General features: G+C 39.7%; 1 protein-coding gene across 1 annotated transcript in view; it reads left to right on the forward strand.

Moving 5' to 3' along the window:
• Positions 1-10,881, forward strand: part of BCKDHB (branched chain keto acid dehydrogenase E1 subunit beta) — a 134,729-nt gene extending 123,848 nt beyond the window's left edge. The window contains exons 10-11 of the mRNA XM_074861925.1: positions 5,339-5,491; positions 10,541-10,881. Of these exons, the coding sequence (XP_074718026.1) occupies positions 5,339-5,479 (141 nt within the window). The 3' untranslated portion in view covers positions 5,480-5,491; positions 10,541-10,881. The remainder of the gene's footprint in view (positions 1-5,338; positions 5,492-10,540) is intronic.
• The last annotated feature ends 7,684 nt before the right edge of the window (positions 10,882-18,565 follow it).

Here is an 18,565-nt window from a genome sequence, read left to right on the forward strand (position 1 = left end):
TTAGTGTCAGCTTTATTGCATGAAATCCTCCTTGTATAAAATGGGGTTTGATTGACTACCTCTTTGGAAAGCTTCTTTATCTAAGCTTTGACTTAAAAAACAGTCTTTATTGTACATGAGATCATCATGCTCATTATTAACCTATAGTAGGATTCATCTCATTCTTACAATAGTAGGCAATTTGCAGTTGAAAATCCATATGGGGAGATAATAGATAATATAAATGTAACAGACATTTACAAAGTAATGTGGAATAAGTTTTCTTAACTGTTTGAGCCCCACATTTTAATTTCTGACAACTGCATAAACAAATCAGAATAAAAATACCAGAACAGAAAGTGAAACTCTCATGTGATGTGTTTTCTCTCTGAAAAGTTCTATGTGTTTTTTAAAATTTTATAATCTATAAATGAGATGAAAAGATTCAGAGTTCTAATTGACAGAAACCACAATTGAATTAAACCTTTGCAACTAGTCACTGAGTTTCTGGTTCTAAATTTTGTAGTTACTGTCAGCAGAAGAAGAAGTAGTCTTGCATGAAAAATGTTCCTACAGTTTGCCTTGTGTAATGGACCTTAACCTTATGTTTAGTCTTCTTTTTATTGTAATAGCTATAATACCAAAAGAAATACTAACATTTCTATCAAACTCTGCCTATTCATATTAGTCTTTAAAATTGACTTTGTCATCCAGAGAAAATGAATTCGTGTACTGAAAAAAGGAGTTGTAAAATCAGTGTTCTCATATAGCAACTATGTAGTCATGTGATATTCTCATAGTTCTTAATTTTTTTGAGTGCCTGTACTGTTGCAAAATAAGAATAGCATGGGAGGGATCGCGGGACATAAAATGTTGCAGAAATAATTGATTTTTAAAGGAAAGTTTTCTCACCTCAGTGAGTATTCTACAGAGTAATGGAATTCAAAAATAAAAAATATTTCCTTACTGATTTTAATGCATGTCAGTCAGAGGAGAAAAATGAAATAGATCCAAAAGATATGAAAATAAGGAGAATAAGACCAAAATAGGATAGTTAAGTATCAGTTCAGAATTGTCTGTATTGCTGACCACATTAAATAGTCTCATTTACTGGTGCTTACCAAAGTGTTTACATATGGAGGTTTGTTTGCTATGAATATAGAATGACAGACATTCCCTTCAGAGGAAGGAAGGTCTGGAGCAATAGACTCTTTAACTATTTTGTTATTGGCCAAATGCCTAAAAGCACTTCCCCTAAACTGCAGACCAGATTGCTTTATTTTTCTATACGTTGCAGAAGGATGAGTAATGTTTTCTTTCAGTCATGCCCAATAATGGATTTGTTTTCTATTTTACCCTTTTTGTACAATTGTGTATCTCTAAAAAAGCCTGCAGTTCTCAGTTGTACACGTTTTTAAGAGTTTTACACTCAGAACCCTGATTTAATAATGAATACCTGAATCTCTGATAAGCGTAAAATATACACTTAAATAAAGCTAAAATAAACATGGGTAAAGTTTTCCATGTTAGCATATTAGAATATAATTTAGGGAAATGGAGTGTACACAGTACTAGAGGATGCATTTCAAATATGATCATGCAACATCTAGCAAGTCCATGGTTTTAGCATCTATTCTAAAAATCAAGGCATAGGATTGTTTTGAAGCAGTGTTTGTGATACATTTGGCTGATTGCTGTGAATTTCAAGAACAGATTTTTAGTGGGACCTATGCTCTTAAGTTGTTTTGAAAAGTCTTCTTAAATGTGTATTAAACATCAGATGTTGAGATGGAATAATGTGACCAAGTAAAATGCCTTTATAGAATATAATAATGTATTTTCCAGGAGGCTTTGAGTGACATTCAGGCAAACAAAAGTAAAAATCAAAAGTCATATTGAATAACTGAGGCCAGAATTTGACCTCTGCAGTTAGGAAGCAGGAAGAACAATGATTTAATGTTTTGTCTGAATTTTTAAAAATTAAGACAATTTGGATATATTAGACTAATAACTATATCTGTTCCCTTATTTTTTTTTCTAACAATTTTTTACTTCAGCTGAATTTTGGAAGTTAGTGGATAGTCTGCTCAATAAGTATGACTTTCATACTGATTTTCGAAACTGAATTTAAAGATTTTACACTGAATCAGAAATGACATGTCTCTACTTCCAAAGCCATTTAATTTTTAAGTTTTTTTCTAAGGTCTTTCCTGAAAGATGTCAGATTGTTTAAACAGTCTCTGAAATATGCAGGGACTTATTGAAGGCTGCAAGCTTGCATTCCCCTTGTGTGCAAGAATGCTTTGGGCCAGTATCAGCCCTTATATGCCCAAGTAGTATGGACTAAATCCACTTAATTTAAAATCTTGATCTTCTATCACTCTCTTAAATACTGCGGTCGACTTGTTCTGATAGGCTTGTCAATGCATATCTGCTAATTAGTCTTAAAAAGAGCTGGATGTTATGTATGTAATATTCTCAGTCATGTTTCTCTACAATGTGGCTGCACAGGTGCAAAAAATCTGGCACAGTAATATGTACTGCAGATGTGGCAGTATCATATTCGGGATGAGGTGGATTCTTGTTTCTCCTGTAGTCTAACTTTTAACAGCAGGTGTGAACAAGAATCCGTGTAAGATAGGCTATTTGATGGGCTGATCACTTAAGTGCTTTTCAAGCTCAAAAACTGTAAGCAGTTTATTCAGTATATTGTTGTACAAATTTTATCAGTTTGCTAGGAAAATCACTTTTTTGATGATAAACTATTACAGTGTAGAATTCTGTGCGTGACACTATTACAGTCAGAGCCATGGGTGTGAATATTTGTGAAACTGTTGACTTCAGTCAGCTAATGTGTAAGTAGAGAATTTCCCTCATGGATTTGACTGGTGGCTTGGGTCTGTTTTTTCTGCCTCTGAAGTATTTTACTCATGCAGTGTGATAACTTAGTTAAAAATCTGCAAACACACCCCCTTACATCCAGGAAAGTAATAGTAAGAAAGTTACATTTATATACATACACCCAGAGGGTAGCTCAGACTTCAGAGTTTTTCCACCTTTATTGGGTTGTCATTCTTGGATGGTATCTGACAATACAACACTGCTCATCCCAGCTTCTCACTTTGAATTCCTCACTGAGGCAAGGGAATCTCTGGAAGCTGTACAAGTTTCAAAGCAATAGGGGTATGCTCAAACTGAAAGCAATTGGTGAGTCTCAAAACCACAGAAGGGGTGTTTGTGACAGCTGTTTTGGGTTCTCCCTGGGGGAAAAAAAATTAAGTGGAGTTTTGGAAAGTCTTATGACTTAATTTTTATTCTGAATTAAATATAATAGTGATAACATTAATAAATATGCATGCTTGCAACTATTCTATGTGGCTTGGGTTTGCCAGCTGAGATTTATATTTACAGCCAAGCTGAGGGCTCATTCAGGCAGAGTATAGCACCGCCGCCTGCCAGTCGCAGCTAACATTTCTCTGTCTGCTGCTTGGGCTGCTGAATGTGCACAGTTGCCCAATGTATGGGGGATATTGCAGTAAATATTTTCAGTGAAACTAATGAACTTTCTCTCCACGCTTTGTTTGCGATGAGCTCTTACCACAGAGCTCGTTATGATGTAGATGAAAGGTCTCTCCTAGATAGTGGACCTGTGTTGTGTATTCTGAAAGAGCCGTGCAGGACTGGAAGGCTGTGGGTCTAGAATATACTTGTCTGTTTTGGTGTAATGCAATTTCACAGGTGGTCTGGACAGTCAATTTTGTGATGGTCGGAAAGCTATTGCTTTGTCTTATTGGGCAGTCACAACATGGGAACCAAGGACTGATTAGTATCAAAAATATCCTTGCCAGCAGGTTTGGGTAGGACATTATGATCTACCTCATGGACAGGTAAAAGATTTAATACACTCTACTTCCCAGAATTTTCTACTAATATGAATCTTTCACTTTACAAAGAAAGGCAAAGGAGTGCCTGAAAATGGAGCTCAAAAAAAAAATCTCCATATTGTTTGCATATATTTTTACCTTAGACCTATTCAGACTGAAGTTTTCAAGGTGAATTAGTTCACTATTAAATGTAATGACACTATGCAATCACATAACCTCTTGAACTTTTTGCTTCCATCTATCTTGCAGAAATATGCCACTTCACAGTGCACCAAAGTGGTAGCTGGAGCAAAAGGTTATAATCTTAGTGTATTATGAGTACCTTCTATGCTGCCAAATATCGTGATGTATAGAAAGCACAGTAAGTTAGAGTTAGGCTGCCACAGACTGCAAGGCAATGTGCATTCAAAACAGTTCATCAGTCTGAGAAAATACTTAGCACTTTGCTGCAGAAAAGCATAGATCTTCGTTTTCCTTGTAGGCCTGGTGGAAAAGGACTGGTAGATGATCCTTCACCTTCCATTTTACTGAGCCAAGTACAGGGAGAGTTGGCCAGGATGTCTCAGTTGCTTCAGGCCATAAAGGAGAGGCCAGGAGGAGACGTGTTTTGTCATTTGTCTCTTCTGGAAAGCAAATGCATACGCTAAAGATACAGGGAGAAAGGGAGCTGATAACATCGATGTCAGTGAGATCTGGCAAATCTACTTCTTGCAGATTTTCATGGTTCATGCCATCGCTCTGGTACTTGAGAGTAGGAAGATTGAAACCCCACTATTTGTTTGATTATTAACGATGGCAACATTGCACATATTTCCACAGGTTACTTTCTGATTAATATGTTGTATTTGTAGTATCTTGTGCTCTACTAGATCGAGTAATGAAACTCTCACAGTCATTGCCAAATCTGATCTCCAAATAGAACACAAGTTGTGGGGTTTTGTGTAGAGCATGGATTTGACTCAAGGGTTGGAGGTATGCAAATCCACTTGAGCTCAAATGCATAATTTCCATAACTGCTTAATGTTTCTCAGAGTCTTAATAATCTAAGGTTTCAGAGAAGTTTGACTATGATGTTCATGTATCCAACAAATAATACACACTCAGATTATCTAATTTTTCTATGTGTTTAAAGTGTCACAGGAAAGAAACTCTCACTTCTTTGTTCCTAAAATATTTGTTTCTTGGCAGCACTTGTCTGGATGTATAGCAGATGTACTAAATATAACCTGCCTATGATTTAATGCAGCACACATGTAGAAAATGAAAATAACATTAATACAAGTTGTTATTTTAATATGGACCTTTGGGCAAAAGGAAGCACTGTTCTAGTCTGGACTACTTATGCTGTGATATAAATAGAAGGTTTGAGTTTCCAGGACTGTCAGTCTGGCAAAGTTCATTTGACCTCAATTTGTGATGCAAGACTCCTGAAAATAATGGCCTCACTAACATTTATTTTGTATTTCTGTTAATAGGAGGAATGCTTTTTGAATTTAGAAGCTCCAATTTCAAGAGTATGTGGCTATGACACTCCTTTCCCTCACATCTTTGAGCCTTTCTACATCCCAGACAAATGGAAATGCTATGATGCCCTTCGAAAAATGATTAACTACTAAGCAGTAGTACAGGTGAGAAATAATGTCTTGAACCGACAGTTTGCCTGTAAAGATTCTGACAAAGTAATTGCAAGGTTTGGGGCTAAAATACTACTCTGTTATTTATTTATAACAAGAATTGCCTTTTATGGCTTTGGACCTTCAGTCTTAAAGGCATCTGAATATTTTCAAGTAGTGCCATTGAAGTCAGTGTTTAAAATTAATCAGCTTGCTTAATCTGAAAATTAAATGTCTTGTATCCTGAGAAAAGAATGTAAAGTGAAAGGTGAAAGGAATACTAATGCACAGATTTTATTTTCACTTATATTAGAAGACTTACAATTATTTAATAGGGAAATCGTAGTGTTAAATTTTATAATTTTTCACTCTTCAGGGTGGCCTGTAATCCGGTGAGGTACTAATATGACCCAATTTACACCAAATATAGGCACTGCATTGCAGACATAAACAGAGCATTGAAAATACATGAAGTATCTGTAGTATCTTACAGTTCTGTTCAAATCTGTAAGGCTTATATTTAATATTTATTCTAAAAATAGTTTTTCTTTATAATCTTTTGTGTAATTCAGTCGTGCTTGAACATTTCTGTTTGCAGAGCCCTTCAGGCACCAAATCTGTGAAGTAATGTATATTTCTACTACATACCTATTAATCACAGTCTGTAACATCTTTTGCTATGTTTCATTGTAATATCATACTAAGTAGCATTAGATTGTGCAGTGGCCAACCAGGACTTAGTATTATGCATTGCTGTGGGAGAACTTCTGGTGTTTATTGACCAAAGTTTAATAGTTAGGAAATGTGTCAGTGCATTGTATTCTGTACTTCCTTTAATTAGGTGACTGAAGTAGCCTCGTTTTTGAGATTAAGTCTTAATGGTCTTGTACATCTAAACTAAAAAGAAAAGAAGAAAGCAACAGGCCTGTTTTCCTTTGGCATAAGGAGATCCTATAACAGGCAGTCGGGATTTTTAGCTGTTGACACTGAATATAGGGCCACTGAAGGTGGGCCCTATATTAGGGTCGCCCTCTCGTGTCCATTTTACCTATACATTAAGCTGTGAATTAAATTTAGGGCCAGGGATAGAAGATTGTCAATACCTTAATGTTTATATGCATACTTACTTTCAGGACGACTTTTTGCATTTAACTCTGTTTCCCTCGATAGCTGATGGTGGAGTGGCCTGTATGTGAAATGGGAATGCTACCGGTGAGGCAGTGTTTCTGAAAAGTTATTTAGCTCCACTTACAATATTTCTCAAAAATCACCTGTTATTTACATACCAGAGCATTTCCTTTGGATTAAAACTGAAGAATGTTGTGATCTTTTTTGTAGAGTATGTGGCAAATGCTCTCTTTTTCATGACGGTTGTCCTTGACTTTTTTCTGAGTTGAAGTAAACTTATTAAAGACTTACTTTCTTTTCTGTTTGGCACCTCTGTAATAAAGTCAGTGAAGCTTTCCTAAAGAGAATGGGTAGTATCTGCTCTTTGAGGCAAGTTATGGGGGCCATGCTAGGTAGCCTCTAATCTGTTCCTTTCCAAAGAAAACCAAAGGACCAAATATCCTTACCTCTGTATAAGGAAAGGGAGACAAACATATCTGGTGGTTCAGATACTTAGTTTAACCCCCATTTCTCCATAGGATGGTAAAGTGAGGGAGAGAGAGAAAAATGTGGGTTCTGAGATTGCATTGAATTTGCACACAAACCAATTTCCACACTGAAAGTCCACTGGAAGTCACCTTTCTGTGAAGGTAATATGAACTAAAATGTGGAAAATCCATCTGCATTCATATTTACATTTCTCCTGTGGGCTGCACCACATACAAATATCAGAAGAGATTCTTGGCCAGCTTAAAACATAGATTTAGCGTATGAAAGAACAGGTTTATTAGGGACTGTCTGGAAAACAATGTAAAGACACAGAAAACTCTGCTTTCTGGTTTGTCTAAGAAAACATCCGGATGGTGGGGCCCATCTTTTGGTTGGTGTGACTTGGTATTAGTGATACAGAATGAGCTGTTCAAAGGTTTTTTCCAAGAGAGAACCTTAATATGCCTCGTTGTGAGGCACATTTCAGGGGAGTATTCCCTTACTTTTCTGTGTGCTGTAGTAGGTAATTGGGCTGACGTGCTTCACACAGCAGTTGTTGTAGATCTCCATCCTGCCATCTGCTCCACAGAGTTTGCATATAAGGTAGTGTGCTTATGTTTCTGAGAAATGGAAGAATTGCTTCACATCTGCTTTTTTTGTTTTGTACTCAGTGTAGCATTTATTAGTGATGATACTTGCCATCGATCTGGACTCATGAGGTTAATGTGTTCCAAACCATCTCACGTGTAGGGAGACAGGGATATCTTTTCTAAGAAATGGTGTTACAGGTTGTGTGGCTTTGAGCATAGTCATAGTCTTCTGGATGTTAGAAAAGTTGGGCCCCTACTTGTCCTGCTGCTGGAGAGAAAGAGGAGCTAGCAGTTCGCTGTGGTGAAGAGGGATGTAGGGTTGGCTTTTAAGTTACAGAAATGGCCAAGCTGGCTAAGTTGTTGCTTGGCTTATGTTTCAAGTCGTTTCTGTTAGATACAAGTTGGTGGCATGGCGGGATACCTCCTTCTTTTCCTCTCTTAATCGACAGCTTACTAGAAGTTGCTTCATCTATGGCTTCCATTCAGGCTGTGGGGAAGAAAAACAAGTGGTAATTGTCAAATATATCAATGGTATATATCAGATTGTCCTTTCTAACATGGCCTGAAATCTCTGTAGTTTGAGAGAGAAGCTACCTGCAACTTAATTTCATGAAGTCTGCAGTGATATGATTCCCTCCCCTTGTTACTGGATAACACCAAGTTGTATAATGTTTCATGGTCTACCACTGTTTCAAAGTCTTCTTCAGACCTGGAAACAGGTTCTATAGTAAAGCATGAGGATGCTAACTCCAACCTTATTTTTACCAGTTACAGTATGTTTTCCGTTAAGTTATTGGTGTGTTGAAAACTTTCTGTCCTTATCACACATTTCTCACTTAACAAAGAATAAATCTGCATCTTTAAAAAAACAAACAAAAAACCCCTCCCTGAAGTATGTTTTGCTGTGTGTACAAATGTACCTCATACCCAGAAAGGTTCTTCTCAGGCACCTGAATTAACTTACTACTTTGTGTCTGAGGCTAATGCAGGATCTCAAGCTGGATGCTACAGTCAATAATTTCTAAATATAGCCTTATCTTAATGTACATTTGGTTTTATTGAACCTGCGTTGACAGTGTCTCACACATGCATAGTTGCTTATCTTGAGGTTGACAGTACAGATGGTTTTCCTGCTCAAAGACAGCATTTGACAATGCATGTATACCTCACCAATGAGACTGGCAAGAGCAAAATCTGTATCTTTCATCAGCTTCTTAGTTATTAAAATTTATAGCTATGTTAGCTATAAGAGAAAGAGCTTCCAGGTAGGCATCTGTGTTCCAGATAACTCTTTGTAGTTGGAAAAAAGATAAAGAGAAAAGAGGCAGTGGGATTAGGATGGATATACATTTCCTGGATAGATGGAATGGTGTCTGGCTGTTCATTTGGGGAGGGAAAAAACCAAAAAATCGAAAAGATAAAAGAAGAAACAGAAGAAAACAGCCACAAATTTTTATAAAATATACGCTCGTGATACACAAATATAGTGAGGGATGGTTGTAACATAGAAATGGCAAATAGCCAAGTGCTTTTCTGTTACCTTTTGCAGCTTTTTATACCACATTTGCATATTCTGTTTTCTTGTCAAATTCTGAATTTTAAAGTAGTCCCTGCCAAATGACAGTTTGCCTCCATGAGAGTGTGTGTGTGTATGTAGAGACACTATTACTATTACAAATTTAGTCTCTAAAAATGCAAAGTTACCACACTGAACTTCACTATGGAACTATTTTATGGAAAGTTTAATCTTGGTGCTTAAAGGTTAGGGGATGGTGGGAGGTTGATTTAAATTTATTTTTTGTTCCAAGCATGTATTTGAAGTTGTATTTCAACATTCAATACAGTTTGCTTAGAACCAGTGCTCCAATTGGGAGAGACTTGCACATGACAGCTATGCTTTCCCTTTCTCAACCAGTAAGTTCTGCTGGGAAATGGGAAGGGACCTCGTAGATACTTTGGTTAGTAATTGTCTGTTCTTTGCACTCATGGTTATTAGGCAGAGCTTCATACAGGTTGACTTGGGACACAGGAAAAATATAATTCCTCTCCCTGTTTGGTCAATAAAATATGAGAGACTGTGGAAGATAATTTCTTTTTAACCTGAGACTAATAACCAGGTTTTTTTTCAACCCAGAATCCTAAGTATGGCAGGCTAGACTGCCTGTCTTTTATAATGCGCTGTCTGTAACCCACTAGAACAAACAACCTCCAGAGGCTTGAGTAGCATGCAACATTCCTGGTTTATAATGTTTTCCTGCTGGATGGCAAAAATCATGAAAATGGCCAGTGAATCATGTCTTATTCACAACCACTGAGTACTCCAAATAAAAGATAGCAGTCTACTAGTGCTATGAGTTAGTCTGTTAGTATGGCGGTTGCAAGTCTATACTTGCATTCAAACCTTGCTGAGAATTCATGCAAGATCATGAATATTGAAATTATCTTAAAAAAACCCCTATAAATAGGAAAGGTATAGACTATAGTTTTTTTAAAAGACACCTCTTCACTGTAGTAGTAGATTGATAGTATATCTAGTAGAGTTTTAAAAAGCTCATAACACTTCGCTTAACATCCTAGAGTGGGATGGAAGGCACTTTATCATAAAGTTTTTGTGTAAACAGTGGTAATTAGTGTTGTCTTGACACTAGATATCAGTTACAGTATTTCTGACTTCTGCGTGTCTACCTTGGCAGCTTTAAAAATTTAATATAGTTTTTAATACACGTAAGTAAGTATTTTGTTATAGTTCACACACCTTGAGGTTAAGATGATGTTATAAATTTAAAAAGTAAGATTACCATGGAGGATGATCTGTGTTTAAATTGTGGATATTACTTTCAGCCTTAAGATTTGTAATTTGTTTTGTCATCTTCTGCAGAGGTGAGAAGAGCAACAGGGAAATACAGAAGCTGCCTTCAAAACTTTCGACACTTTACTCACATCTTTTGGGTTTGGCATTCATATAGCAGACTGTTTTCTCTGAACTCAACTATCCTTAATACTCATCTTGGCTATTCGTCAGAAAGTTCAAATCTACCTTAATTATGAAATCAGTGATGATCAGGTGATTGCTATAATAAGTAGTTTCAGATGTATTTAAAAATATTCCAGATGTTGTATGAATGTTACACATTGCCATGCTTCACTAGGTTACACCTCTAAACTTCGCTGTGTAAATATTAGAAGCAGGATTTTATTCAATAAAACATGTTATGCATATGTTGTCTCTTGGTTTTGTTATTGTTTTAGGAAAACCCAAAGAAGGTATTTGAATGTGACAGTAATTTCAACAAAATAAACCTTAGACAGCCAGACCAGCTTGTGCATCTGGTCTGATGGACACTTCCTTTAACCAGTGTCCTTAGGTGTCTTTCAGCTGAGCGGCTTCATGTAAAATAGTCCCAAATACTGATTTTCCTTTCTGCAAGGGAAATGAAGACTCAATTTTTCTTGAGAAGGGAGGAGAGATTTTTTTGCTTTGTTGCTATAGGTGAGAGGCTCCATTGGTACATCTTTGCTGCAATATCTTTGTTTAATTATTTTTCCTCTAGATACGGAATATGTCTGCTGCTAAGCAATTGTGCAAAATGTGCCAGTTTGTGGAGAAAAGGTAACAGTACCCTGACATATTCATACCAGTGGTATGAGAAGAGGCAGCTCACATACCTTTTTCTGTTGGTGAGCACACAGAAATACAAAATTACCAAAAAGACTCTGTTATAAAATTAAACCTGAATGTTTATTTTTCCTGTGCTAATATAAAGGGCAGTGAACATCCCTAAGTGCAAAAAGGAGTCCAACCTTTCAGACAGAGAGCCTCTGAGCTCAGTGAAGTTTTGCTTAATTTTTAATAATGCCCTTCTTTTCCATATGACAAGCCAAGGACACAGCAAAGATGTTGTGAAAATTATCCTCTCTTGTCCTACATTCCAGGACTGCTCAAAGGGCAGCAGATCTTCTTCCAGCACAGTAGTTTCAAAGCTTATTACTGAATTCCTTTGGTACCAGCTCTGATCATTTTTCCACCTCCTAAATTAAGTGTGAATTCAGCAGTTCCTAGTCTGTTTGGTTGCTTTGCTCTCTGTACAAATCAATCTCATGCTGCATTGCTTCTTATTATATGGGGGAGGAAGGGAAGGGATTTGGAAGATGTATGCCAGTAGCCAGATAACCACATTTCCATTATTATTCAGGGGGATCTTTCAGGGAGAAAGAAGAATACCTTTGTACACAAACCTGCTCAGGGCAGTCCTCGGCGTGACTGCTGAGACACACCACGGAGGAAGCTCAGGCCAATAACTTCACTCTGTCAGTGGATATTCCCCACCATGCCCCTCCATCACCCATTCTGATGATCTGGGAGGTTGTTAATCAAGCAGATCCACTGAAATCCAAGGGAAATCTGGCTTTTGGGACAACGTCCTTGATTATGGGTGCCAAAGTGCACACGCCCGCATCTCAAAGTGGTGTGCTTCTTAGGGCTCCTAGGCAACTCTCATCTCACTCTCCCAAACCTCAGGAGCGATCCTTGTAGCGTGGTTCATTGTTTGCAACATGGGGTGATGCTTGCCCTCCAGCAGAACTCCATTCAAAAAGCTGCGTTCAAATGACTTGTACAGATAGAAGGTGCTAAATGATAATCTTTTCAGGCCCTGCTACCATTTTGTGTAAGATTCATAGTTCATACATTCCCTACAGAATCCCACAACTGATAATGAAGCTAGTTGTCAATGTTTCTAATCAAAATGACTAGTCAAGTCTTCTGTCTGTAAGTCTCCTGTAAATGCCATGTATAGAATTTGTTAATTGTTTTAAATAAGATAGATGCATTATGTATTTTATATTTTTCGTGCTGGATAGAAACTATTGGTTTTATGATGAAAAATGGTTTTAAAAATTATTTCTCTCTTTGTAGAAAATCAATAGATATTTTAGTGTCTTCTAAAAATGTACTGTTACTATATTTCAAAGCATATAAAATAGATACAATTACAGTACTGCCATTGTAAAATGTGCTTTGGTAATTAATAGCCTTAATGCTATATACTTTGTATTTCCTGTTTTCATAGATAAAAGCAGTTTGTAATTTAATGCAGAGCTTAAGTTCAAGTTGCATGTATGGAAATACAGAATAATATATTTCTTAATAAACATGTAGAAAATATTTGCTGTTAATGTGGACTACTGCAGTCTGGCTGAGGGACAGGTTTTATATTTTCAGTGAGTGGTGATGTGTCATTTTTTAATAGTATAAAAAATGTTCCTTTCTCCTCTGTTTTGGATAATAGAATATTTTTCTCTGGCAAAGGCAATTAATGTTCTTAAATAGGTGCTGCTCCCAAAACCCTGCCTAGATGGCAGTATCCACTCATGTAACCTGTGCTCAAGGGTGACGGCTGTTTAAAGTGTGTGTTATGGAAAAATGACATATAGTTCTAAATTGGACAGGAAGGTGTGTGCTGTTACATACAAACTGTTTCTCATTAAATCCCCTAATAATAAAATTCAAGGACAAGTCATATTTTCTGTTTTTTAACCACTTTGGTCTCTTAATTAGATTATTTAGATTATGCAAAAAATGTGTAGAGGAATATTCTGAGATTTAAACTGGGCAGTGATTGTTTCACTCTAAGTAACTCCTTCTAAAGCAAAAATCGTGTCAGTACTCCATGATGATAGTCCAGAAAATTAGTAATCTATCTAGTCATGCTCAGTTAACACTAATTACTGGAAATAATTATGGTACATAGTTTAATACTGGATCCTAAGATTGGAATTCAAGAGACACATACACAGCATTCATGGGATCCTAGATTTATTAACTGCAGATGAAAGACTTGTATACTCTTCTTCTGTCATCTAGCTCAGTTAAGGCTGTAGTGCCATAACAACCTCATAGTAATAAACAGTGCACCAATTAATAAAAATTGGGTTTAAATCATTAGAGGCATTCTCCCTCGTGGAAGTGCACGTGTTTGTAAGAGGATTAGCCAGTAGTATGTTCTCCATGCAGTAGTCAGGAGACTTGACACAATGACCTTCCACTTCTATGGTCTGATAATCAATTCTGAGCTCATGAATCTTTTCAGACAGCTCTCTCGCTCCTGTAGCTAAAAAGCGGTGTTCCCCGTGCACTGGTATATTGCAGAAGCTCTGTTCTAGCCACATAACTTCAGAGGCAGCAACTGAAAGGAATCCATTCAGCAAGCTGGCAGAGATTGTTATCACAGCAGCTCATGGGGTTCAGTGAGCATTATATGTTCATAACAAAATAAGCTGACACAGTCTGTAAGCTCTGCCAGATTTCAGTAAACCCAAAATAAGGATGCAATTCTTTTGTAGCTCTTTAGCTGCTTAGCTGTTCTGCACGATACGTGTTTGTTAGATATAGGAGATGTACATCTGACTTCAGTATAAACAAGATTTTTAGAACTTAGTTCAGTTGCTTATGCTTTTACATTGAGTACCATGTGAGACACCCTGGGGTATCCTGCATGGTCTCTACATCTCCAGCTGCTGCTTCCATAGGTCCTGTGTGATACCTGCCAACCCCGTGTGTATCTTGGGTGCCCTAGGGCATCTCAAATGGCACTAGATGCCTGTGTTCAGGCATCTAAATGGAGCCCTTTGTTTTCTGGGGCTTGGATAGCTGATGTCTGACTATTTTTCTGTGAGCTTGCATAAAATGCTAGCACTGAGACTGGTGCATGTCTCAATTTTCAAAATAAATTGCTGAAATCCCTAGTAAGTACATAAGGTGGGATACATGACACATTGTGCGTGTGAAGGAAAGGATTATCTCCTGGGTGACAGGCTAATGCTGAACTGGACAGTTAGTTCCTTGAGGCAAATAATTTAAAGCAAAACTCCAGCCTCATAAATGTTCCCTGGCTGGAGTTGGTTGCCGTAACTCACAAAGTTTCTGATGAATATCTGAAGATAACATGTGGGCAGGACCTGGTTCAAGTTCAGCAAAGCCATAAGCAACGGTGGTGAGTTAATGAGAGACAAGGGAGCTGCAGCTCCCTTGCTTCCTGCAGGAGCCATGTGTGGGATTCAGCTCAGGATTAAGCTACCTAAATTTAAGTGTTGGATATAGGTATGTATGGCCAAGCAGAGCAGTTGAGCTAGCTAGTAAGTGCCTTTGGGGTAATCTGACTCATTCTGTAGGCTGAACTGACTCTACTGACTGCCTCCGTTAAGTTTTCTATGCATAGTGCCACATGAGATGCTGTAAGGTGTCCTGCCTTGCCTTTGGACACTAGTCTAGAAAGGTCCAGATCTCCCACTGTTCCTCAGTCATACCTGCTAGCTCAGGTATATCTTTCACGCCCTAAGTCATCTCGGGCATCATTGCTAGAAGCTTGTGTGGGCAACAGGATCTAATTGTCCAGTGGCTGTGTCTGTCATGGGATCACAGCCCAAATGTGGACGTTGGATGCTTAACTTCAGATGAAATTGCCCATTGGATGCTTTTGAGAGAAGGGAAAGAGTGAAGAAGCAGCACACGAAGTGTTAGGTGGATGCTGGGACCACGCACTAACTGGTGCAAGAAGCTGGAAGAAGATGGTCTGTTGCTTAGTCCAAGTGCTATTAGGAGCAATGGCCTAACCCGTACTTATCATGTTAGCCATCCCCAGCCGTCTAACAGAAAGAACTAAGCCTCCTGATTAACAATGCTGATTAATTTGCTCAATTGGCCTATTTTATATTACAGGTGCAACACTGAATCAACCCCAGCTTTGGGTTTATGTTACTTGCTTTGAAATTGTTTTGTGATTTTTGGTTATGTATTTAAACCCTCTTTTTGTCTGTCTTGGAGGAAAAAAGGTAAGCCAAAATAATTGTTCTACATTAAGAGTAGAAACTAGTGTCTGGTTTTGCTCATGTAGGTCTGTGGATAACTGTTCTACAACTGACAGTAATGTGCCACCAGTGTTTGAGGAGGGCTCCCTGTTGATTCCTGTGTCTAATTAATTACTTTTATACGATAATTAAATCATTCCTGGATAAATGCACTCTGTTTGCTTGCAGCTGAGTACTTGCTGAAAACAGAAATCGTCTGAATTTATGATGCCTGTGGTTGCACTCTTCTTGCAGTGTTTGTGAGCTCTGCTGTGCCTGATCCACTGCTAGTTCCAGTTTCGTGTGGTCTCAGGCAGTTCTGAGGTAAGCAACCCAGGCTGCAGGCAGATGCTTTCTTTCCAGTCTTTCCACCACAGCCCTTGCTTGCACGCCCCTTATCCTGGGTGATGAAGCAGCGCAGAGGTGCACAGTTGTTCCCCCTCCGGGCAAAGCCTCTCGTTAGCTCCCACTATGAATTTGGGCTGCTCGCGCCTGACTTGGACTTGTCCCACCTTTCCCAGGGGGAAACCTGGAGGACAAGGGAGATGGTGGAGGTGCAGTGCTGCTCGGGTGGCTGGCAAGGGGCTGGCAGGGAGAGCAGTCCCCCACTGCCGCCTCCACCCGCGCACCTGTGCGTCAGTGAGAGCCCCTCACTTACAAACACAGTTTGATTGGCTTCCCAGGGTTCTGGCATAAACTGCACGGGTAGTAAAGCTGATACACCCCTTTCCCCTCTGCTTCCCTGCCAGTTTAGGCTGTGCCGAGGACCTCGAGGCAGCCCTTGCCAAGGGTCCAACTGGTGGAGGACACCATGAGTGTACGGAGCAACACCAGGATCCTGAGTACATTTGGTTTGGCCTGCGGCAAGGGCAGAAGCGCTCACACGAACCCTGCCTCTGCCTGAGCTGCGGCAGTGGGATGGTGTGAGTGACGTGGGGACCATGACCTTCAAGGGGTTGCAGAAGCAACTTGTGGGAGGGCAGGTGATGGCAGCGCAGGCAGCAGCTGGTGCGCAGACCCAGCGGTGCCTCCCTCCGTCAGCTGAGTCAGAGCAGTTTGGTACCTGACAGGCAGTAAATAAGCCGTGACGCGTGACAAATGGAGGAGCCAGCTTACTCCTGTGAGCTGGGGGATGGGGTCTGGCCAGCCTGGAGAAGCACTTCCAGGTGGTAGGTCTCAGTGGTAGTTACACAGAGACGACATTAGAGAGAGATTGCTGTTCAGTGACAACCTGGGACCTGAGAGGCACTGTGTGACTCCAAGCCTGCATACATTTGCAGTGCAGAACCTTGGCTTTCCATGTGCTCAGGTAACTCAGCTATCTCACACTATTTGCTAATCCAGGGTTTTGCAGGAAGGGGCCAGTCTAGATGTGTTTAAAATTTTGGGCTGGTTTGTACAGAAGACAGTGGGAAGGTGCCTCCAGCAGGACCTATGGCTGCAGCATAGCGTTGTAGGCTTTCCTCTGCCACCCAGCCCGGTGCAGGGCAGTGTCTCAAGTCAAAGCAGAAGATGCTTGAGAGGTATGTGTCACATATAAAAGTATTTCTGGGTAATTATTTATCTTATAAAAACCAGGAAGTTTGTGTCTGCTGTGATGATAAAATTCTAATGCCTACTGGCTTGACCTCAGGGATTTTCAGAGATGCCTCTTGAGAGAGCAGTGAGGTGGTGGAGGAACAAAGCGCAGCCTTGTTCAAGTGCAGCTCCACTGGCTTCATGGCCTGTCATGTTGTAACCCACTGGTCCTGTGTTTTATTAACAAAACAGAATTTACCTTGGGAAGGAAACTGCGAGCAGGTTGCCATTCAAATGTTAATACATGGAGAACAAAAAGGACTAAGAACAAGGTTAGAGTAACCATAGCTATCATACCTTTCCAATGATTTTTTCTTGTCATCACCCCCAAAACTCTTCAGTAAAGTTTGCCCCCTCCCTTTTTGCCAACAACCTAGCTACTTTTTCAACTACAACACTTTTAAACTTTTAAAGTGTCTTTTGTCTCACTTGTTTGTAATAAAACCAAAGTATAGGTTATTGAGCTCTTCCTCATTTGGTGTTTGTTACACTCGAGTTAGAGGTGGCTGAAGCAAAGACAAGTGGGTGTTGAACTGCCTTGCAGAGCAGAGACAGTCAGAAGCCCTTGTCTTCTCCCTTGGTCCTTTTTCCTTCCTGGCTTTGCCCCATGCCACAACCAACCCACATCTTCCTTGGGTGTGGGGAGGCTTCGCTGCCCCCAGGTAGGGGCTGGGGCTGAGCCAGGGGAGGTGATGGACTGGGTACCACAGCAGCGGCTGCTGCTGCTGCCAGGCAATGAAAGTGAGAGGGCAAAGAGGTGCGAGGTGGGCACTAGCATTTCATAGCGAGGTCATAGCCCTGCCCAGCCTCAACCAGTGATCCCAGCTCCCCCGGACTTCCCCTCTGCTGCCAGTCCTAGTGCCAGTTCCTTAGGAGAGGGATCCAGCCTGGCCATCACGGACTGTGCATCTCTTATCTACCTGCAGTGCCCTGCCTGCTGACACCCTGTCCCACCCCTCATCTTTTGGTCTTGTTCCTCCTCCCCCAGGTGGAGGCAGTTTTGGTGACTTACAGCTATTCACTGCTCAGGGCCATCAAGAGGCTGAAACACCCACTCAGGCTGTGATAGGGGTGTTGTGATAGGCACAGCATGAGCCTTTGGGAGATGGCGCTTTATCTAATTAGTTTTCAGCTGAGAACTGTGATTCATCTTGAGCAGTGAAATTGCTGAGAGTTTTGCTGTCGGCTTTGCTAACTGAGCCCTTAGCTACCATAGTGCTGTGGGTTAACTGAAGCCTGGCATGAATTTGCTTGGGTTTCTGTTACCGCACCAGCTCTCTCTCCTCAGGTTGATGCTACCTCTGTCTGCTCTTGTAAAGCCATTTTGTGGAAGCACAGGAACTGCCTCTGTTCAGCCTGCTCTTTTGGGGGGGAGGATGTTCACGTTTGATATGGTTAAAATGATCTCAGTGGAACACAGCTGCAAAAGTAAACTGATATTTGTGTGTGTCTGTATCTATACACACTCACTGAAATGAGT

Source organism: Strix uralensis, chromosome 3 (genome assembly GCF_047716275.1).
Source record: "Strix uralensis isolate ZFMK-TIS-50842 chromosome 3, bStrUra1, whole genome shotgun sequence".
In the NCBI taxonomy this organism is placed as follows: Eukaryota; Metazoa; Chordata; class Aves; order Strigiformes; family Strigidae; genus Strix; species Strix uralensis.